The sequence below is a fragment of the Microtus oregoni genome, unplaced genomic scaffold (assembly GCF_018167655.1).
Source record: "Microtus oregoni isolate MIOR12 unplaced genomic scaffold, Mior012 000110F_ref0000174, whole genome shotgun sequence".
Lineage (NCBI taxonomy): Eukaryota > Metazoa > Chordata > Mammalia > Rodentia > Cricetidae > Microtus > Microtus oregoni.
Genome location: NW_024544728.1, coordinates 2,072,767 through 2,089,408, shown reverse-complemented (window position 1 = coordinate 2,089,408; position 16,642 = coordinate 2,072,767). Strand labels below are relative to the sequence as shown.

Sequence of the window (16,642 nt, the reverse complement as noted above, 5' to 3'; positions counted from 1 at the left end):
AAGCAGAAAACCATAACCAGGTCAGCTTGTCTAACTGAACTCATTGTCTTGGTGCGCGTGCACGTGTCTGTGTGTGTGTGTGTGTGTGTGTGTGTGTGTATGTGTGAATTTTAAAGATTCCCCATGAAGTCAGGCAGCAGCTCATGTTTTTAACTCTACCTCTTAGGAGGCAAAGGCAGGAGACCTGCTGTAACTCTGGGGACAGTGTGGCCTACAGAGTGAGTTCCTGGCCAGCCTGGGCTACAGTGAGAGCTGTGAGAGCTGGTCTTAGAACCAAGCTATTGACATGTTCTACGCGGTCCTGTACTTCTTCTCACACTGTAGATAGTTATAGAGACCTTTATAGGGAACTTACACCTCCATTTAGAGTACCTTAGTGTTCTAGCTTCCTTTCTTCAGCTGTGATAAAACATTCTCACTGAAAGCAACTTAGAGAGCTAGGGGTTCATTTGATTTAGACGTCCTGGTCACAATCCATTGAGAGAATTCAGGGCAAGGAACCCAGGGCAGGAGCAGGAAAGCAGGACTGCTTGCTATTTCATGCAGTGTTACCTCCCACCAGGAAAGGGACCTACAGGCAAGAAAAGTACTGCTGGAACCACAGCAGATGCTGCTTCCTAACTGACTCACTTGGGCTCATGCTCAGCTAAGTTGTCCTACAGAGCTGAGGACTATACTGCTCACAGTGGGCTGGACCCTCCTCTTATTAATCAGGAATCAAGACAATGCCCTACAGACATGCCCATGGGCTCATCTGATCTAGGTAACTCTTCACGTGTGGTTCCTTCTTTCCAGGTTGTAGCAAGTTGATGTCGAAGCTAACCAGGATGGTTAGCATTTGTAAAGAGGCAAGTTTGATATAACAACCCAAGACTTATCTAGCCTCCAAATCTATGTGCATTTGGTACAAATTGCTAAATTTGCTGATACTACATTGACCTGGGGCTGGGCTGTTAGCAAAAGGTGGAAAACTGAACAAAACAGTGTACAGGTCCTCCTCCATGTCATGAAGATGAATTTGTTTCCATGGCGAGTCCCTTAGTTGTCACCTGGCAAATCAGACAGCCCCATGACGGACAGTTAACTAAAGGAGACCCTCCTGACACTGTTTCTACAAGTTTCATCTGCATATTTTGATTGTTTCTTCTGGAACTACACCGACTCCCATTCCCTTGACCGATACTGTTACGTAATTCAGTATATTCAACTCTTCTTGGTCCTGCATCCAAAAGACTTCAGCTGGTTTTCTTCTCATCTTTTAGGTCCCTTCTTCCTCCTGCCTTCTGTCTTTAGTAATTGAGTTTTGGAATTACTCATTTCCCTACTGAACTCAGCTTTAAGCATAGCACATGAGGGTGCTGCCATTTTATTCCTCATAGCATTGTGCCATTAATCCCATGATGTAAAGAGTTTAGCCCAGTGTCCCAGGCATACATTCTTCTAAGGTCTCTTAGCTCCTGTTTTACATCTCACTCAAACCTATTCCTTTCCTTCTCTACTCATCTCAGAAAGTCCACTCTTCTTTCAATTGCTCAGGCCCAAAGCCTTGGGTTCTTACTCCACACACACTGTTTCTGTCTGCAAATGCTGCCACATCCCTTGCCAACCACTTACTGCTCCACCCAACCCCTTACCCCACTTTCTACTACTAACCTCCGTGGCCAAAGCAACACTGTCCATTTGGGGATTATTCTAGCATACTTTAACACATCTTGATCTTTCTGTCACTTACTTCTTTGCCTGCAGAGCAGTTACAATGGTCCTGTGTTGGTTACCTAGAGCGACAAGTGTGTTGTGTGGTAATTTTGACGGATCACGTAGAATATACATACTGAAATCTACATGGTATATAGTTTACATCATACATGTGTTATGTGGCATAGCCTATTTCTCCTAGGCAGAGTCAGGGATCTGTATAGCATTAGGGATCTGAAAATTGTAGGCTTAATATAATGTTGTGTGTGTTTCTAAACTGAAAAAAGGAAACAAAAACAGGGCTCCATCATGACATTATGTGACAGCTTTCCTGAAACGTCACTGAGTTGGACATAATTCTGTATTTAAAATGTTCTTCCTTCCTGGAACTCTTCAATGATTTGACAGCTGTTATGGACTGTGCTGTACAGCCCAAACATTTGTATCTGAAGTTACCCCACCACACACACACTCACCCACTCACTTGATTGAATTGGAAAGAAGGTTCTTCACGTTACCTTAAGGTTAAAAGAGCTCTTAGGGTTAAAGCTGGGGTCAATAAAACTGTGCCTTTATGAGAAAAGGAAGTAGCATCAGAGTGGTTGCTCCACTGTGTAAGGCCACCGTGAGAAGGCTGCTGTTTGTAACCAGAGAGTCCTCACCTGACCCTAGCCACACTGGGACCTCGATCTCAAACTCAGAGAGCTCCAGAACTATGGTAAAAAGTTTTTTTTTTTTTACTTAAGTCATCCAGTCCATGGTATTTTACTATGGAAGCCTGAACTACCATTCCACTCAGAGAGAAAGCCAAAGTATCTCCAACAGCCAGAGGCTTGACACATTTCCCACGTCCTCCAACTCTGATCCTGTTGCCTTTGATTCTTTCCCCTCACACTGCCCGACATGCAATTCCATACCAGGCCTACTCCCACTTCTGGGGCCTTTGCTTTCTCTACTTAGAACAGATTGCTCCAAAATATTTGCACAACACACTTTTTCACTCAAAGGACACTTCAATGATGTCATCCTAAGGAAGATTTACCATCTCCCTACCCCTTTCCCTTAGCATTTCTTTCTGATAGACAGGCTAAATATCTTATCTCTTTACATTATCTATGACATCCACGAGTTGGATTTAGCTATATCCTAAGGACATAGGGAGGCTCATAGCAGGTGTGTCAACATTTGTTCAGTAAATTAACGTTGAATTCTTACAGCCATAAATTAGCTTTAGGCTGGAAGGCACAACATAGAGCGTTTACTAGGACAGCAGTGTTCCCTAGTAGAAAATTACACTGCTTGAAAGAACACATGATTTTTTTTTTTGGCCTCTTCTGATTTTCCATTAATTTTAGAAAAGTTCACGGTGGTTTTAGAAGTCCCGAGTGTATGACCCAAGATCTGTTCTTTTTGATTTCCATCTTTAAAATACAGATAATGATAATATGCTGACCATTGTCAAGGGCAAGTAAGATCGCAGTTGAAGGCTTTTAAATTTTTGACTGGTTGTTTATTTATTTTTGTAAACCCAGGCTCTGAGGTCTTGGATACTCTGATCTTGCTTAAAGTATTCGGCAAGAGATGGTGTTTATTCCTACAATTCTTTAAATATAGAGTAAACACAAGCATAGCAGACAATGACCCGAGGAAACTATTTGTGATGGCTCGCTTTCTCTTAGGGTTTCGGAGAGGTAGCAAGTTAACGGAGACTACTAAGTTGGAAAGCAGGTGTTCTTCCTCTAAATTTTCAGAGAAAACAAGCCTGTAGAGCATTTTTGTGTTAAAACCAAGGAATTCTTCTCTCCCGCAGCCAAACGGAAAACTCGTAATTGTAGCGTAGGCAGCTGCTGTCACTGTATCCCGAGAGAGGCGTTTCCTAACAGTGAAGTTAAAAATTGTCTTCCATCATCGGAACGAGGTTCCCTTGCCACCTCCAAGCACCAGCTTTTAAAAATAAAGGTGTCACCCAAGTGGGGACACACCCACCGCATCCCGGCTGGAATTACTCTTTGGTTATGCAAATCTTAAAAACGCTGGCGCGGGGCTCTCCAGCTGGGCGCCTGGCCGCTCGCCCGCCCGCGTCGGGGTGCGCGCATCCTCCGGGCGGGAGCGCGCGTGGCCAGCGCCTCCGGAAGCGCGCGCGGGTCTAACAGGAAAGACCCCAGCATCACCCGCAGCCGGAGCGCCGCGGGCCTGGGTACCACGCGCCCTGAGGGAAACCGCCCACAGGCCCTGCAGCGTCTCGCGAGATCTCGCCGGCTCGCCGCAAATATTGCGAGTTTAGAACTTAAAAAAAAGAAAGAAAAAGAAAAAGACAGCGACGAGAGGAGTCTGCAGAGCCGGTGCTGCAGGGCCAGCATCCGCGGCGGCTGGCACCAGGGCCGGGGCTGCGGACGGGCAGGCGGGCGGCCGGGGGAGAACGTGGAGCGGGCGGGCGGAGGGGGCAGCGGAAGGGGCGGCGGTGCGCAGGTCGGCGCGGAGACGCGTGCGGCAGCCCGGGCCGCGCCTGCTCGTTGCGCCGCGGAGGCCGGCGCTCGCTCTCCGGGCTCGGCGCGCCGGGCTGGCCGGCGCAGAGCTCGGGGCGGGCCCAGGGGCGGGCTGAGCGGCCCCGCCTCCCGCGTGCTGCACGGAGCGCCGCGGCCCCGCCGCGCCTTTAAACCGCGGGCCGGCCGCGCTCGCGGGCACTCGGGGGCTGGCGGCGAGCGTGTGGCGCGCGGGCTCCTGAGGCGCTGCGACTCTCTGTGGCGCGCTCTCTCTCCTCCAGCTCTCTAGCGGGACCGCCGGCTCACGAGCCAGAGCCGAGCCCTAGGCAAGCGTTCACCCGCTCCGCTCGGCTCCGCAGCCTCCCCGAGCGTCGGGAGGAGATGGAGCCCCGGCCCGCGGCGCCCTCGTCTGGCGCACCGCGGCCCTCCCGGGATGGGGACGCGCCGCTGGCTGTCGCCGGGGTGGACCTGCCCGGGACTGCCGTGCCTTCCTCCGGTCGAGAGGATGCTACGGCCGGGAGCCAGGCCGGCGGGGTGCGCGGAGAGGGAGCGGCGGCGGCGGGCGATGGTCTGGGCAGACCTCTGGGGCCCACCCCCAGCCAGAGCCGCTTCCAGGTGGACCCGGTTTCCGAGAACGCCGGGCGGGCCGCGGCGGCTGCGGCGGCGGCCGGGGCGACAGGCAAGGAGACCCCGGCGGCCGGGAAAGGCAGCGGTGAGAGCGGCGCTGCTAAGGGCAGCGAGGAAGCCAAGGGCCGCTTTCGCGTGAACTTCGTGGACCCGGCTGCCTCATCGTCCGCGGACGACAGCCTGTCGGATGCGGCGGGGGTCGGAGGCGACGGGCCCAACGTGAGCTTCCAGAACGGCGGGGACACGGTGCTGAGCGAGGGCAGCAGCTTGCACTCGGGCGGCGGCAGTGGACACCATCAGCAGTACTACTATGACACCCACACCAACACCTACTACCTGCGCACCTTCGGCCACAACACCATGGATGCGGTGCCCAGGATCGACCACTACCGGCACACGGCCGCGCAGTTGGGCGAGAAGCTCCTCCGGCCCAGCCTGGCAGAGCTCCACGATGAGCTGGAAAAGGTGAGCTCGCCCAGACCCTCCTCCCTTCTCATGCCCTGGTGCGTGCTGGCCGCGGGATGCAGCTGCCGACTCTCCCTGGTGAGGTGGCAGCACAGGACCCGAGGAACGACTTGCTGGCATCTCTGGATTCAGCTGTCAAGTGTGGAATTGCAGCGGAATGTAACTTAATCCTTCAAAAGTTTGCAGCGGGTTAGGCTGGTCATGCGATATAGAGGAGGCAGCACTTAGCAGCCTTTCCCATCCAGTTATGTATCTTGTGTGCCCCTGTCTTTTTTCACCCCGTCTTGACAGTGTGTCACCTCTTTGAGTTACGCATGTGTTTAGAGCCCAGAGAAGGGAGTGTGGAGGAGGTGTGGAAGAGGCTCTCTCTTGGGACAGGGTGGAGAGAACATACTACCATCTGGGTTCTTTTTAGATTGTAGTGTATGGTTTATGCATATCCATTAGGGATCCTGAGTGGAAAGAAAGGTTGATGTTTGAAGGAAAATCTTAATAACATGTGTTTATAGTCTATTAATTATTAAAGCCCATTATTTGCAACCTTGAATATGTAGAGGACCATAGAAATCTTTTTTATTTCTTTTCTTTTTTATTTTTTGTTTGTTTATTATTTTTAGGCAGGATCTCTCTGTGTATTTCTAGCTGACCTAGAGTTTGCAAAGTAGACCAGGCTGGCCTTGAACTCACAGATCCACCTGCTTCTGCTTCCCTGCTTCCCTGCTTCCCAGCGTTAGGGTTTAAAGGCGTTTGCCACCATGCCCGCACACACATCTCAAATCTTGGGAAAAGTTGTATTTGATAATAGCACGATCTTTTTTGTTTGTAATGTAAACTTTTTGGAAAGAGAGCTGCATCGGTGCAGGGCAGTGGTAGAGAGATGGCTCAGAAGTTAAGAGCACTTGTTGCTCTTGCAGGGAACCAAGAGGGTTCAGTCTTCAGCACCCACAAGGAAGCGCACAACACACAACCATCTGTAACTCCACTTCCAGGGAGATCCCATGCCTTCTGACCTTAATAGGCACCAACCAACCACGCATGTGGTATATATCCATGCAGGCAAAACATTTCATACATATAAAATATTTAAAAAAGAGATGTTTTTAAAAAGTGACATGGGTGAGTTTTTAGAGAAAAAAGGAAACAAGGATTTTATTTTATTTTTTCCCCCTCGAGGATGTCTAGAGGAAAAGTCTGGAGTCTTTATTTTTGTGAAGCCCTTTTACTTTGTAAACAAAAAACCATTCCCATACACTCTTACTGACTTTTCCTTCTGTTTTTTTTTTTTTTTTATGGCCTCGTAAGTCTTTTATTTCCTCGGGGTTCAGATAATTATTTGAAGATAACATTGATGCTTTTGAGACCTGATTAATATTTAACTTTTTTATGAGTTGAATTACTTGACATCTGCCTCAGCAAGTCTATAGTGGAATTTTTGTGACTTCAGAGTTGGTACCACACAGGGCGAGATGATCAGCATGAAGAAGTTTATGTGATTTGTTTTGACTGTGATGGTTTGATCTCATACATTCATGTCTTACAAGACTGCACTTGTCCCAGTGTTTGATAAAGTAATAATCATGGTTTGAAGTAAGTGATAGGTCCCAGCCCTTACAAGCTTGTGGATTGTTTAAAAGATTGACATCATTTAGCCTTAGATAATACTACCTCTGTTCTATTGTTGTATTTTGTCCTATCAGAAGCTAAGCACTTTCTGAAACACTCACACTTAGATTTTTTCACATCCAATCTTTTCTGTTTATAGGCTCAGTCAGAAATGGAGTTGGTAAATGATATTTTACTGCAGCATTTTTAGTATTCATAATTTTTTTACAAATACATTTCAGGTTTATTTCGGTAAAGTCAAGTTCAGCAGTATAGCACTGTATCTGTAAGTTGTAGAATGTGAGCTGAAAGGTGTCATGCATCTTGCACTTTAAGCCCCCTACGGTTGAGCTTATTTTGTGTGTGGCTTGTAGTGTGGATTTTATTATTTTTGTTCAGTTTAGAGCATCTGAAAGATAGACACATTATCAGCTATGTGGTAATTGAAAAAGTCACCTAATCCCTCAACCTCAGCTTCCTCAGTTTTCGAGATTATTGTAAAAATTAAAAAAAATGCAACAGAAATAATGGACCATGGCCATGCTAAATTTGTGGAATATCACTGCGCAGTGATTCTTATTTTGCTCTTACATTGACTCCTCAGAGTATAAGGCTAAGCTTTTAAGATTTCAGTTTTAGAGTCTCTTAATTCTATTACTAGGTGAATATAGTTTATAACATGCTCAATTCAGAGTCTCAATTGTGCAGAATAGCATAGTGAATTCTTCAGTTGTTTTTCTTTGCTTCCATAGTACATGCTAGACAGATGTTTTTCTATTCAGATGGACCCTCAGCCTCTACTCAAATTCTGTATAGCAACCAGAAGTTGATGGTGTTAACTAATAATCAATTATTGAAGATAATTGCGTCAAATGGGTTAGATACCTGCCATGTTAAATAGTACAGAAGCACTGCTCAGAGTTGTAGGAGGCGTGGGCGAAGGTATGACACATGACGATGATCTCTGATTGACTCCCCAGAGTCCATATAGAGTCCATATATGGTCCTCATCCATATAGATTGGCAGCAACTTGAGCGCTTTTAGCCTTATTAGTAATGCTATCTATAGTTTCTTTGATGCTCTAGTATTGGATTGTCATGTACTATACTCTGGTAACTGAGTGCTATACCATCCATGAAGTGTCTAAAGCAGATTAAGTTACAGATGCCAAGAGCAATGGGAGATCAGAGGATGTGAAAGATAAATGCTCTACAAACTTACTAGGAAAAAAGACTAGAGTTGTCTTTGTCATTGATCTTTTAAAGTATTTTCCTGTTGACATAGGTTTTTGTCCTGCCCAGTCCTGCAGTCCCAAAGAAACACACAGAGGTCTTTATTAATTATAAACTGGTTGGCCTATTAGCTCAGGCTTCTTATTAACTCTTTCTTACATCTTAAGTTAGCCCATTATTCTTGTTTATGTTAACCACGTGGCTTGGTACCTTTTTCAGCAAGGCATTCTCATCTTGCTTCCTCTGTGTCTGGGTGATGCCTGCAGACTGACCTTTCCTCTTCCCAGAATTCTCCTGTTCTCGTTGCCCTGCCTCTACTTCCTGCCTGGCTACTGGCCATTCAGTGTTTTATTAAACAAGTACAAGAAACAAGTCTTTACAGGGTAAAACCATTGTTCCACAACACTCCCTCCCTTTTCAAAACAAGAACTATGAATTGAATCTCACTTGTTTAGCTTTCTTCCTGACCCTTATCCATACAACTTGTAACCAACACTCTAAACAAAGAAAAACATCCATAATCCATTTTTTTGGGAATGTGGGCATAGTTTTCCAGGCTACTAACTGCTAACTGAGGGTGCTGATAATCTTATGTGGAACTAAAGAAAATTTAGAATTAAGGTCAAGTCTTGGCTGGAATATTCCACGAGGCTTGATCATCTCAGCTAGCAGTCTTGAGGCTGTTCTGGATGTAGAACTCAGACATCTGGGCCATTTGCTCCTATCAGAGATTCGGGTTGGGGGGCGTCTTTCTTGATCAAACCTTATTTTTCTTAATCCAGAATGAATCCACAGCCTCTCATTTCCAGTGGAAACAAAAGTAAAACCTCTTCTCCAAAGTAACATACCTTTTGACTTAAATTTTTAAGTCAGGGCATTTTCAAAATACATATGTTGGATTAATCCAACAGCATTTAAAATCAAATGTCTTTTAGCTGTTGCTCCTTCCTTAGTATTTAAACAATTCAAAGACAACACAATAACAGATTATGTGTATTTTCCATCTTTAAGTGGCTTTATTTTAAACTCTTATTTCTTTTATTTTTGTTTTTAATTTTTTTTTTTTGAGACTAGGTTTCTCTGTGTATCTTTGGCTGTCCTGACACTCACTCTGTAGACCAGGCTGTCCTTGAACTCACAGAGATCTGCCTGCCTCTTCCTCCCAAGTATTGGGATTAAAGATGTGTGCTACCACACCCGACTACTCTCTTTTTTATATTAAGGACTCTATCCTTTTTCTTTTCTCTCCCAAGCCTACATATATTTTTAAACACACTGTAAACCATTTAGAGGTTTTCTTCATCTGAATCTATCTTTACTATATCTCTCTTTTTCTGACCCACATGAGTCTTTAATTTGATAAGTGATATGGCTAGGATTAAAGCCTTGGCTTTAATGGCTGGATCCACCCTATTTCTTACCTTTCTTAGAGTCTAGCCTCATGGTGGAGGTACTGGCTGGAGCCATGTTTATTGCCACAACTCTATGGCATTTCATGGTCCTTGCCACCACCAAAAAGCATGTTGTCAGCTATTCATAAACACCATTTAAGTGTATGGTGGCAGGGGCTCTTAAAAGAGCTGCAAGGTTTTGTTGCTAAAGCTGAGTCAGGAAGCCTCTCTTAAACGAGTTGCGCTTGTCTCTAGCAAAGAGAGCCCACCCAAGAAAGTGCTGCTATCAATAAGCCATGCTTAACTCTATTCTTTTCTGTCTAGAATTACTTCCCAAGCTCTCTCAGGCTTTATGTGGATACAGTTGTCCACGTGGGAGCCATTTCTGGGACCGGGTGGGACAGAAACTTCAGTCAACATTTTCCCTACTAGCCAGCTGCAGAGAATAAACAAATATTCTTGCTGTTATGAGCCACTCTAGGAAGAAGGCTAGTGGCCTTCCAGTTAGGAACTGTTGGCCAGGTAAGGGGTGACTGTGTTGTCCACAGTGCTCTAGAAATGTGGGATGGTGGATAAGTGAGTAGCGAGTCTGTCTCTGCCTGCACAGACATAAAAACAATAATAGTTGTTAACACAGCGGTGCGGTGAAAGGAAACATCACCAGTCAGGGTATCATGGGATCCAGTTTTGACTGGGCCTTGGGAAGAAATAAGTGTGGCATTGGAGCCCAGGCCTGAAGGATAAGTTGATGGGTGGAATGTCGTTCTGGAATAAAGACTGTATTTGTGAAGGTAGTGAGAAGAAGCGTGCTGTGTCCATGCAACAGACACAAAAGGCTGGTATATCTTACTGTAGACGTAGTTGGAAGCTGTTGAGGGATGCTCTGGGACAGAGTACATGATCTATTTTATTTGAAAATCTTTGCTGGCCAGAGAATGTGTTCTAAGGTATGACTGGAAAGAAAACCTTAAACTGTTGGTGTGACTTAGAGATTATAAGGATTTATGCAAAACAGATTAGATGTGAGAGAGGCTGACTCTCAGGTTTTGGACTTGAGTAATTGAATAGTGAGTGGGGCTGTGCACCCTGACTTGGAAAAAATTTAAGTTGGAATGGATTTGAGTGATGAGAATTCTAGTTGTATTCTTTGTAAGACACATTTTTCAGGCAGAAGGTGTGTGTGTGTGTGTGTGTGTGTGTGTGTGTGTGTGTGTGTGTAAATGGTTGAAGTACCTTAGTTATGAGTGAAATATTGGGTTGATAAAGAAACATAAAGTATGGTCAAGGATTAGGTCCGGAGATCATCTAAAGTTATGTTGGGGACTTTTAATAACTAGACTTCATAGTCTGGAAAGCAGTATCCTAGAAGGGCAGACATTTGGAAGAAGGCAGACACTAAGGGCATAGTGGTACATGCCTACAGTCCTGGGAGGCTGAGGCAGGAGCACCTTTTGGGTAAAGGCAGCCATGGCTGTTTAGATGGTTCCAGGCTAGACTGAGCTCAATAGGGAAACTCTCTCTCAAAAGGGTAGGAACTCTAAAAATTGATGCTAGGAATTGATTTAAAAATAATTGTGTCCTCCCCCCCCCCCAATCAGAGTATTGATTTCTCCTATAGGAAGAAATTAAAAGTGGAGTACCAAAACTGATCTGGACAACTTTAGCATGTGCGATTGGGAGCATAAGTATCAGTTGTGGGGTGGTAGGTACACAGTCTGCTGCTGTTGGACTCAGCATCATCTTCAGTATCCTCATCCATCATTGTCTTTTGTAACTGCAGTTAGAACCCTAGGAAAGAGTTTCAGTGGAGCAGAGCTACCACTGTGGTGAAACATTTGGTATTGTTCATCAGAAGCCTTGAACCTTGAGTGTCCTAGGCTCACAGATTAGGCTATAGACTAGCTGGCCACAGAGCCCCTGCTCTGGGGTTACAAACCTGGGCTCTCACACCTGGCTGTTTACTAAGCCCGACTTCACCCCACCTGACCTTTTCCTCTTTTAAAAATAACACCTTTGCAGTTGTTCTTAGACCTGGGGTTAGAATCATGTTGTTAGCATTGGCAAGTCATTGGATGCGGCCTGTTTTGCCTTTCTCATTAGTAAAGGAAGCATCAGTGTTTTATCAATGAGCTTTTTTCCTTTTAATTCCTAAGAAATCTTTTACACATTTACTACTAATAAATGATCTCATAGAAACTGAAAACGGTTTACTAGCCATTTTGATTAAACTATAGAGCAAGACTTCATACTTGCTTTTCTGTCTGACGCTAGAATATTTACCGGGGTCTTTCTCTGTATCACATCTGTTTGGCTATCTCTCCGACCTGCTGTAAGATGTTTGAGCTGCTGGAAGGGTCGCCATCATCACTTCAGCGTGTTGACATCCTGACAATAAGGAAGAGGATACTTGATGGTGCAGTTGTTAATTAGTCCTTCACTAGAATCAGAGCATTTGTCTCATTAATTTTCATACAGAGATTAGGTACCAGTGCAGATCTGTTCACTGGATGTATCGGGGCTGGCAGTTCCTGCCACTTAACAAGGCTTTAAGGAAAACGCTGTATTGCCTCTTAACACTGGGCTGGTTCTACGTCCTGCAAATAATTATTTCAGGATATAGCTTGGTGCCTTGAAAGTCACCCTGGAAGAAAAAGAATAGGTCACAGCTTGGGTGGTATCTGAATAGTTTCCAGATATGAGTAAAGTGGCCCCTGATAAACATTTGCATGTGGAAAGTCAGATTTCAGTTTTGCTGGGGCCCTGACCTGCTATATCCACGTTACTGGCTACTATAGTCTGGCTTTCAGTTTCTGTATTCATTCTTAAAGCAGAAATAGCAAATGCTACTTGGGTAAAATGAAAGATAAATTTGGGAATCTAAAATGAGGCAGGAAAAAGGTCTGTGCATTACTCGTCGCACTTGATGCGTTATCTGTGTTTATTTATGTTCATGCCTATGCTGTGGGACTAGAACCAGAGAGATGCAAGTTGAGTTTCTTGGGTCTTATGTTTCATATCTTTGCTTGCAGTGACTTTTCATCATTTTTTGCATGTGTTTGGGAAGTCCACAATACCAGTTGATTTAGGTCCTTGCTGAGTGACATGGGTTATCCACCAAATCCTAACTGAACATCAACAGCAGCACTCTTCTAAGTGTGGGGGATACATCAGTAAGCAAAACAAAGTCCCAGGACTTTGTAGTTGTAGGAGACAGTTGGCAAATAAGGCAGATGTACTACAGTGAAGAAACTAAAACACGGAGAGAAATTGGTGGCCTAGTTGCCATTTTAGAGTAGTTGAGGCAAGGTCTTAATAAAAGACACCAGCCAAGAGGAAAGGGATTCCCCCATGCAAATACCAGGAAGGCTGCTCTAGACTCAGCAAGGACAGGTGCCTGAGACTGAAGAGGGACTGTGACCAGGGAGGCCAAGGCTGCGGAGAGAAGACCGTGACAAAAGTTAGAGGCTAGTGCTGAGCCTCACAGTTCGTAATAAAGACTTGTTTTGTTCTCAGTAACATGGAGGAGACATTGAGAGGGCTTTGAACTCAGATTTGGTGGGATTTGACTTAAAACTTAAAAATGTGAATGATTGCCATGTGGAGAATATACTATAGGGTTTAAGGATGGGAGCCAGGACAACAGAAGCTGAATAGGATTTTTACAGAGGTGAGCTGGTTGGTAGAGCAGAGGTTCAGATACAAGGGTTCTTAAAGGGAGGATTGTAGGGAGTTTGCTGAAGTTTGGATGAAATGTGTATGGAAAGAAAAATGTTACGTTTTATTTTTATTTTTTATTTTTAGAATGGAATTACTATTTAAAGAGGTAGGCGAGAACTGGGAGGAGTAGGGTTAGGTAGATCCAGTGGGATATAATTCTCTAAACCTGTTCTACAATGGGGCAAGTCCTAGAAAATTGCAGGTACTAATGAATTAGAACTTGAACAGCTTCACACTGTAGCTGTTTGTAAGACTGACCCCCTCTATAGAAGAGGTAGGTTTGAAATAGGATCTTACAAATACTAAGGTTCTGCCATGATGGGGCTAGTGGTGCTTGCTCTACTAGGTGTATTGAGTTTATTTAGCTAAAATACAGGCATCTTAATAGAGAATACTTCTAGTGCCTTGTCATTGTCTTATAAATGATAAGCCCAACAATACATTGTTGTACTCCTTATTTTTAACATACAGCTTTATAAAAATTGAGGCCAAGCCGGGCGGTGGTGGCGCACGCCTTTAATCCCAGCACTTGGGAGGCAGAGGCAGGCGAATCTTTGTGAGTTCGAGACCAGCCTGGTCTACAAGAGCTAGTTCCAGGACAGGCTCCCAAACCACAGAGAAACCCTGTCTCGAAAAACTAAAAAAAAAAAAAAAAAAAAAAATTGAGGCCAAAATAACTCCATTCAGAAATACATTCTTCCATCTAATGTTTCTTTCCTTCCTTGAGAACTTCTTGTAATAGAGGGAGGCTGCCAACATACTGTTTTTATTTAGATGTCTTTCTTTCGCACTTGATAGTTTGCAGCTATAGCCTTGGTGGACAGGTTCTCCCTGAGCCCTTTGACTGTACTGTCCCAATGTGTCTGGCCTCCACTGCTGCTGGACAGAAGTCTGCCAACAGGAGAGGATGGGTAGTGTCTCTAGGACTGAAGGTTTGGTCTGCAGATACTTTCCTTTGTGTGTGTCTTTTCTAGGTTTTTGAGTTTCTTGCATCCATCAGTTAGTGATTCTATTTCTCTCCTCTGTTATTTCCACCTGAAGTCCATTCAGTGAATTTATCATTTCACATGTTGTGCTTTTCTTTAAAATGTACCAAAGTCTAGAATTTCTGAAGTTTCCAATGAAGCTTTCACATCTCTGTTAGATGCTTTGCTAATGTGATTTACCCTTGACTTCTATAGTGATTTTGAAGTATTTGTGTCTTATAAAGGATATTTGGTTCCTACCACAAACATTTGAATGGGAAACATTTTATTTGTTTGTACATCTATTAATTTGAGGAGGGGAAAATTAATGTGTAGATAATACATTGTGGTGACTGTGAAATTTTATTTTTAATATTCTGAATTTGATTTCCCTTTTCTTTGTTGAGACAGTATTTCACCGTGTATTTCACACTGACCTGGGTTCTCTGTGCAGCTCAGGCTAAGATTGCTGGTGTGTTGTGCCTTGCTAGGCTCAGACATCATGGGGTAGCTACTGTCTCTGTTCTGTACCTGCCTCTGTTGTTTGGCTCCTGGAAGTCTCCCCTACATTTGGGGGCCAGCTTAGTTATGGGGATTTACCCTTACTGTTATTCTTGTTTTTTCAGAAATTCAAATGATTTTCCCAGTTCCTTTGTTGATTTGTGACTCTGTTCTGTTATTTCAAACTGGTGTGGCTTCTCTCTTACCACAGTCAGTTTGAGAAGACTCAGTGAAAAGGCAACAAATTCATACTTTCACTAGTGCAGTTACATAGATGTTTCCTCTCCAGTCTGTGCTCCCAGCCCTAATTTCTTTGGTTTCTTTTCCATGAGCAAACAGGTGGGCTATCAGTTTGCAGTTCTTGGCCATTGGTTAAATCTGGATCATTCCACCTAATACATCTTCAGAAAAAGGATATACCATCTCTGATTCTGAGTTCCTGTACTGAAAATAGGAAAGAAGACAGAAGAGAAACACCCAGTGCTATCTGTCCGCTCATGGGTTCCATGCAGATTGCGTTTCCAGTGCTGACTTGGTTCGGATGCTGCTTGTCATGTTTTTTCAGGTTCTTCCTAATTTTGGGGTCTTCTTCCCCTAAACAATTAGAAATACAAGTTGGCAGGGCTACTTTTTGTTAACAGAAGGTAAATTTTTCCTGGGAATTTTATCTAAAATGTTTCAAGCTCTTAATCTGTTGACATTAGCACGTTGTGTGGGATTTGAAGTAATTCCTGTGTTGTTATTTGTAAAGCATTCTTTTGTAGCTCATACTTGAAGTTTTGGTAAAGAACATGCAGAGCTAGTTCTAGTGCTGAATTCTTTGACTTGGATCAGCAGTTCTGACTTGGTTCATTGTGAAGTCACATGATCACACTGACCACTTTTATCTGTGTGGCACTTGAGTTTTGAGCTTGCATTAATGCCTCTGGATATTAATAGAGCATTGTTAACCAAAGCAACTTGGATTTGTGTAAAACAATACTTTGTTTTGAAAGCGTAGTCTGTATGGGGAGCATTACACTGAATACACCAATCACCGACAGCACGGATAGGAAGTATTTGCAGCTTTGGGATGATATAATTAGCTAGTACTTGCTAAAAAATTAGAACAGTTATTAGAATAGCTTCTTGGACATCTAGATTTGTTCATATACACAGTATTTTATATGCTACATATATGCATATATACAATATTTTGTATTTTAAATTCTAAGTAAGCTATTTTAATGTAACATTTTGGCTTAGACTTGAAAGCTGTGCTTAATGGTATGAGAAATTTTGGTGTTTTAAGGATTTTTATCAGTATTATAATCCAAAAATTATTTTTAGGATGTAAATAACTTTTTGATGAGCCTTTACATTTTTGATGTATTAGTTTGAGTTTATTTAAAGCAATAATAGCCCAGTACTCAGAGAATGTGAGTTTAAGGCCAGGCTAAGCTTTCATGATGAAATCCTGGGGCATAACTTGAAAATACTAACAGCTTTTCTCTTTTGAAATTATTTTTAGCTGGTGTGAGAGTTTTTATGTTGTATAAAACCATCACAGTTTTTCATTTTGTCTTTTCTAACTATATGTGATGGGTATCCCTTTTCACAGGTATTGGAACCAAACTTTTAGGAATTAATTCTATAGGTAATGAGTAGCAGGGCTAGGATTATTTGGGAGCTAACACTTTGACCCAGTATATTATTTTAAGGTATTATTTAGAGAAAAGACTTACCATAAAAACTTATTTTAGTTTACTGTATTTCAGTTAAAATGCTGTTCCATTTTCACACATTCTGGAGGAGTGGAGGTGAGTGTGTGCGTTATAAAATCTGAATGCTGTATTTAAAGAGGACTGCAGCATATGGTGCATGCACTGATGGAGCTCAGAAACATTGAGCAGTGGGACCCACCCAGTCAGCGAGGCTAGACTCAGTCTATCTAGGATTTGGGTGGAGAAAGTGCTAGGTCCCT

At 43.7% G+C, this 16,642-nt stretch overlaps 1 protein-coding gene across 2 annotated transcripts in view; it reads left to right on the top strand.

Moving 5' to 3' along the window:
• Window positions 1-4,157: 4,157 nt before the first annotated feature.
• The window catches only part of LOC121443617 (solute carrier family 12 member 2), a 71,994-nt gene continuing 59,509 nt past the window's right edge, over window positions 4,158-16,642 (top strand). Inside the window, exon 1 of one of the 2 annotated variants that reach the window (XM_041645438.1) lies at window positions 4,158-5,270. In XM_041645438.1, coding sequence (XP_041501372.1) covers window positions 4,560-5,270 — 711 coding nt within the window. In that variant the 5' untranslated portion in view covers window positions 4,158-4,559. The remainder of the gene's footprint in view (window positions 5,271-16,642) is intronic. The other variant, XM_041645437.1, reaches the window with a different exon arrangement.